Source organism: Populus nigra, chromosome 5 (assembly GCF_951802175.1).
Source record: "Populus nigra chromosome 5, ddPopNigr1.1, whole genome shotgun sequence".
Taxonomy (NCBI): domain Eukaryota; kingdom Viridiplantae; phylum Streptophyta; class Magnoliopsida; order Malpighiales; family Salicaceae; genus Populus; species Populus nigra.
This window is the reverse complement of record NC_084856.1, coordinates 13,512,932-13,519,063: the sequence shown is the minus strand read 5'-3', so window position 1 is coordinate 13,519,063 and position 6,132 is coordinate 13,512,932. Positions and strand designations below refer to the sequence as shown.

Sequence of the window (6,132 nt, the reverse complement as noted above, 5' to 3'; positions counted from 1 at the left end):
TTTAGTGGCAATAGAAAAAATTATACAATATACTCAATTAAAGAGATCGATTTTTGGCATTACTATTCACCTCCGCATATAACATTGTGAATTAGAACAATATTTTTTTTAATTTTTACTTTGATCCTCCAACTTTTATTTTGTGTAATTTAGCTCGTTTTAGCTCAGATTAACACCCAATTGCATATTGTTTTAGGAAGGAGGGTTGAATTGAAAAATAAAGGATTAAAGTGAAAAAGACGAATAGATTAGGTGACAGATTCAAAACTTCTTATAAAAGATTATTTAGTTCCCCATAGTTTTTAGCTATTAGGTAACCGAGCTTTATTTTCTTTATTTTTCAGTTAATTTTTGTCAAGAGAAGAGAGAAGGAGTTGCTAGATTCCAGCATAGAGAAAGAAAGTGGTCATCGGTAACAATTACGACCACCAAAACGGTTGATTTTTGTGTCAAATGGTTCTATATAATAAGAGGAGTTAAGATCATGTGTGTTTTTTTTAACCTTGAAGGTGTTTAAAAAAACAGATCTAAGTTTGGAAAGATTTTGGATCCAAGGTTGATTTTGGTTTTTGTGTCATTTTGTTTTTACATTTTTGAAGGTTGTAGATTGGTTTAACAAAATTTCTAGGGTGTTTTCTAGATGTTTTGGATTGAAAATGAGTTTGTTTATGAAAAACTTTATGGCTCTATTTTTTTTTTATGTTTATGTATCTTGTTCTATATTTGTCTCTTAGTTTTTTCAGTTTTATTTTTGTTTATTATTGATGTTTTTTTTTCCATTTCTTTACGCAATGGTTATTGATTTATTTAGTTAGATGCGTGCATAAATTTTTCAATTTACATCTAAGATTTTTTTATGTAAAAAAACACATTGAGGAATTCGACATGTTCAATTTTTTTATTATGTTTTGATGTTTTATATTTGATCTTTATTCTTATGATTTTTGATTTTTCCCTTAATCTTTTTATAATTGATTAATAGTTTTTTTTTGTTTGCTTTCCGGATCATTGTCCTAATAACACATGTGACATTTTCCAGTTACTAAAATCTTAGTTTTTTTACTCATTTTAAAACGTTAATATCCCATGAATATTATTCTATCCAGCAGCGAAGCGCGTTTATCTAGTTGAAACTATATAGTATATAAAAACTATAAGAAATATTGGGAAATTCTAGATTGTGAGGGTGTAATTGAAACATCAATCAATCTAAAGGATAGTTCGCCTAGTTTTACTGTACAATGACACCGAGTAAACCGATTTGACTCAAATTTATGCGACTACCCGTAGGTGAGTAACCGAATCTTCGCGTCTATGAATCTGAATATTTGCCCTTTGTCTATATAAAGACACGGGCAGGCTCTCGTTTTAGCTATTCATTTTCTTGGTCATGTTAGAGACTTCAAATTGAGAGAATCTGAGTGAAACAAAGCTAAAAATATGGAGCTTAGCTTGGATTTGAGTTTGGTTTATGTACCGAAAGCGATAAGTGAATGTCTTAAAGAGGTTTCAATGGTTAAAGATGGTAGCCAAAAGTTACCAAATCCTGATGATTATGTCAAGAGATTAGAAGATGAAAGGAGAAAGATCGATGCTTTTAAACGTGAACTCCCTCTTTGCATGCTTCTCTTGAATGAAGGTATGTTCTTTTGCTTTTTTTTCTTTGGGTTTTTTTATTTTTTATTTTTTTTTGTATATATCTCCGATTTTGGGTTTTTAAAGATGGGATTTTGATTTCTTGGTTTTTTTGTTGTTGCTCTTTTTGTGGGGTTTGTAGCTATTATCAGATTAAAGGAAGAGGCAATGCAGTGCAAAGAATTGAATGCTTTGGTACCCTTGAAGGGGGATTCTAATGAAGATGGGAATGATAAAAAGAAATGGATGAGCTCTGTTCAGCTCTGGAACACTAACAATAACATCAACTTGGATTGCAAAAATCAAGACACAAGATCAGAACCAAAACAGGTAATTCACTTAAATTTTCTTGATTTAGAGGAATAAAGATGGAAAATTTATCTGGATTTTGCAAGATGGGGATAAGTTTTATTTTATGCTTTTTTTTTTTAAACTACATCTAGAGAGGTGAAGAAGATGATGATAGGTCTACTTGTGAGAACCCAATTCAGTTAGGTAATCATGGAAACAAGGGAGGGGCTTTTGTGCCTTTCAAGGCACTTTCTGGTTTTGAAAGGAGTAAAAAGAAGGAAGAGAAGGAGGTTGTTTCACAAGTTACAGGACTTTCTCTTATGACCCCAGTGCCTAAATCCTGCGATTTTATGTCTAAGAGCAACAGTTGCGGTAATCAAATGAAGACACAGAGTAAATCACAGCAACAGCAACAGCAACAGCGACAGCATGCTTACAGGAAGCAGCGAAGGTGCTGGTCACCGGAGCTTCACCGGTGCTTTGTTGATGCCCTTCAACAACTTGGGGGATATCAAGGTTAAACACTTGAGAAATTTTTGTCTCTTCTTAACACTTGGAATTAAAGGAAAAGTCAAATTGCTGCCCTAGAAAGGGATTTTTGGTAGGAACTCAGCCCTTTTAGACTGATGTTTAGGTGGTCCTTGCGGAGCCTGTGAAATATGGGAAATAAACAAAAGATCTATTGACTTGAAAATTTAAATTTCAAGTGAATTCCAACTTGTAAAATTTGCTAACATGAGTAGTTGAATAGCATTCCTAGGATTGCTTGTCCTTGCATGTAAAATTTGCTAACTGTATCTAGAGATACTGGATTCTGCTCCTTGGCAAGTTCTTTTCTATCATGCTATGATTATCTTTCTCCCAAACTAATTGGTTATCATGTGATACAGTTGCCACTCCTAAACAGATCAGAGAGCTTATGCAAGTAGATGGCCTCACCAATGATGAAGTTAAAAGCCACTTGCAAGTAAGTTTCTGATTGAATACATATTTTCTAGGCTTTTTTCTTTTATGTAGGACTAACTAACATGGAGTATTTTGTGTGATCAGAAATACAGGCTTCATCTCCGCAAAGTGCCGGCATCTTCAGCTACCCCAGCAAATGACTTGTGGAAATCTCAAGATCAATGCGAGGACCTTGTAATGCATAACATTTCAGAGTCTAATTCTCCGAAAGCACCTCTTCATGGAAGTAGCTCTGCCAAAGCTGCCTCTAATTCCGGAGGAGATAGCATGGAAGCAGAAGATGATGAGAAATCAGAGAGTCATAGTTGGAATGGCGTGCTTCACCATCCAGGAGAAGTTCATGTATAGTGACAAACTGATTCTGATCCCCATGAATTTTGCAGATACAAATATACATAATAGGGAATCGGACTGTGGAGATAAGAGGAATAATGAAGCCTACAAGGATAGGATTCCAAATTGGACTGTTTTTACTTTGAGGCAGTAAAATTAGAGAGAGTGAGATTTTGCGGATACTATGGTTTAGTTTATGTCCCCTCCTGTGTGAGTTGTTCATGACTTTCTGTAATTCGTAGTTATGGATCCTAAGCAATTTATTTTTTTATAACATATAGCTTAAATTTACAAATGCCCTTTAATTTTCCTTTTCAAATTGTTGTCCAGTACATGACTGAAATTTCATTTGCCTGGTGATTAGTTGTTTGTTGAGTTTCATTTACAATATAGCATGTAGTTAAGTTTTAAAATCTCAAATAGCTTATTAGCTGAGGGCAAACAGGACCACCATGCGCAGGCTCTCGACTTCGAGGCCATGGGTGATATTGTTATCGTCGGTAGTGTAATGAAGCCTCGAGAATACATGCACTGTTTTAGAGCTCGCTGACTCATATGGAATTCAAAATATTCCTCTTAAAAACAATTAGCAGCAGCCTGTGTTGAGAAAACAGCAGCCATTTGACAGGAGAACAGTAAACATGACAGCCTAATCTGGCCCTCTCTACATTGGACAAATGAAGGGCAGTCACCTAATCTATTATCTTTCTGCACCACCATTCTCTCAATTAGTTTCAGAAACCATAGTTAGAGAATAATATTACTCCAGCTCTGGTAAGAGTAATATACATCATATCTTAGAATTTTATTTAATAACCTAAATTATTGAGTTGAAATAGTTTTTTAACATGGTATCAGAGTTTTGATGACCAAGCGGTCATGAGTTCGAATCTATCATTCCTATTTATTTGATAAAAATTAAGCACAAGATATTGTGGGCCTGTACAAGTTTCAAGCTCAAAGGGCTTTCACTTGAAGGAGTGTGCTAGATAATAATATAAATCATATCCTGGGACCTCATCTAACAGCTTAAACTATTGTATTGAGATAGTTCTTAGACACAACATTTAACATTTACTGTTTGGAATTGCATGGCAGTGCAAGTTTTTAAAGAGTACTATAAAATTAATTTTAGTATCTTTTATCATTTAGCTTTAAGTTTATATACTAAGATGGATATGACATGAAAGCCTTGTTGTTTAAATAATTATAAGTTTAAATTTTATTATTTTTATTTTATTTAATAAAAATTAAATATAAAGTTATATAGATTTATACAAGTTTCAAACTCATAGAATTTTCACTTGAGTGATATAAAACTAAAATTATTCTTGAGACCTTATCTAGCAGCTTAAACTTTTAGATTAAGATGGTTCTTTGACATGATTATGATATATTTTTTGAATTTTTAATTTTTTTTTCATTTTTAAGTGCTAATATAAAAAAATATTACTTTAATATATTTTTAAATAAAAAAAACTTTTAAAAAACTTAACATTAAAAAAAAAACCCTAAAAAAAAAATCCAACTCCCAAACAAAACCAAGAAAGAAAAAGGATACCAACCACGGGCACGCATACACATAAACAAAAGGTGCTTAGAATGTAGTCAAGTGACTCATTCATCAGAAAGCCCCACGCCACTTATCTTTAAGATATATATATATATATATATATGCACATAACAATGGATAATTATCCAAAGTTCAATTGTTTATACATGATAATTGGCCATAAAAGGGAAGTTCTTGATATTCTTAAATATTTGTATTCGTTGACGAATTGAAATTCGCCTGATCAAGCTCTACTTGCTCTCCAGCCAACGAGTTTGTTTAAATTATCTGTTTCTACAGCCAGGATTTTGATGCAAAGACAAATTTGGAATCAACATCAAAGTTGTCATTTTCGTAATAAATAATTAATGTTTTGAATCTCATTGAGAGGATATGGTGAGCCCACGCCAAGATTTTGCCCATAACATTGAATGACTCAGAATGACAGGTGCACTTTCGTCGGAATCTTTCTATGTTCATGCATGCATGTACTACTGTGTAAAAACACATATATATAAACTAGTTTTCTTTTTCCCTTGATAATGTTCGAGCATTAACTAAGAGCTAGACATGTCCTTTCTGTTCTCGCAGCTTGGTATATGAAACATGTGTATCTCTTATCTTTTCTTGGGGGCACTATCAATGGCGGTGGTGTGGATGAGTTGTCTCAGTGTAACATCATGTCCATGAGACATCCTACAGTATTGAGGTGAGATTTTTCATCGGCATTTTTATTGGAGAGAGAATATTCATTGCCATTTTCTTCCATGTTTTAAGTTTTTCTTTTTTCTTTTTTTTCGTTTCGATGCCCCAATAATTGTTTACAATAAACCTATAATCACAAAAAAAATATTTTTAAAAATTAAAAACCCAACAAAGATTTAAGATCTAAGAGGGATTTTTCATCTAGATAAAGATCTATGAATTTTCACAATTAAATCAGTAGCAAATTTATATAAATAGTGCATAACAATGATACAAAAAGAATTTCATACACAAACATTTTTTTTTAAAGAATTGAACAATACATTAAAATAACTTAATAAAACAAATTACATCATGAGACGACAAGATTACATAAAGAGGTTATCCATCTATTTTACTATCCATTTACTTGAAATGGACTCTATCAAGTAAACAATGAACTCAATTTAAAAAAAAAATTAAAACATATTGTCATATACAAATTCAATTATTTATTAAAAACTAATCAAAATTAACCTACTAACTCATAATATATCATCACTTAACCACTTCAACTATCACTAATAGCACCAATATTACTATCACAACAACAACCACCATCGATTCACCCCCAAACCATTATCTTTTATCAATATAATCTTTATTTTATC

General features: G+C 32.3%; 1 protein-coding gene across 2 annotated transcripts; it reads left to right on the top strand.

Annotated features, from left to right (window-relative positions):
* The first annotated feature begins 1,342 nt into the window (after positions 1-1,342).
* Positions 1,343-3,520, top strand: LOC133695214 (transcription factor HHO5-like). 2 transcript variants are annotated; one of them, XM_062117106.1, is made up of 5 exons: positions 1,343-1,639; positions 1,778-1,965; positions 2,127-2,442; positions 2,817-2,893; positions 2,977-3,520. In XM_062117106.1, the coding sequence occupies exons 1-5, from the start codon at positions 1,441-1,443 to the stop codon at positions 3,238-3,240; spliced, it is 1,044 nt and encodes a 347-aa protein (XP_061973090.1). In that variant the 5' UTR covers positions 1,343-1,440; the 3' UTR covers positions 3,241-3,520. The 2 variants fall into 2 exon arrangements, with proteins under 2 accessions (XP_061973090.1, XP_061973089.1); XM_062117105.1 differs by having other exon boundaries at positions 1,347-1,639; positions 2,079-2,442.
* The last annotated feature ends 2,612 nt before the right edge of the window (positions 3,521-6,132 follow it).

Excerpts from the sequence above, each read along its gene's own strand:
- LOC133695214 (XM_062117105.1), top strand. The coding sequence starts at position 1,441 with ATGGAGCTTAGCTTGGATTTGAGTTTGGTTTATGTACCGAAAGCGATA. Across the intron at positions 2,443-2,816 it reads ACAACTTGGGGGATATCAAG|TTGCCACTCCTAAACAGATC; the intron begins GTTAAACACTTG and ends CATGTGATACAG. Across the intron at positions 2,894-2,976 it reads AAGTTAAAAGCCACTTGCAA|AAATACAGGCTTCATCTCCG; the intron begins GTAAGTTTCTGA and ends TTGTGTGATCAG.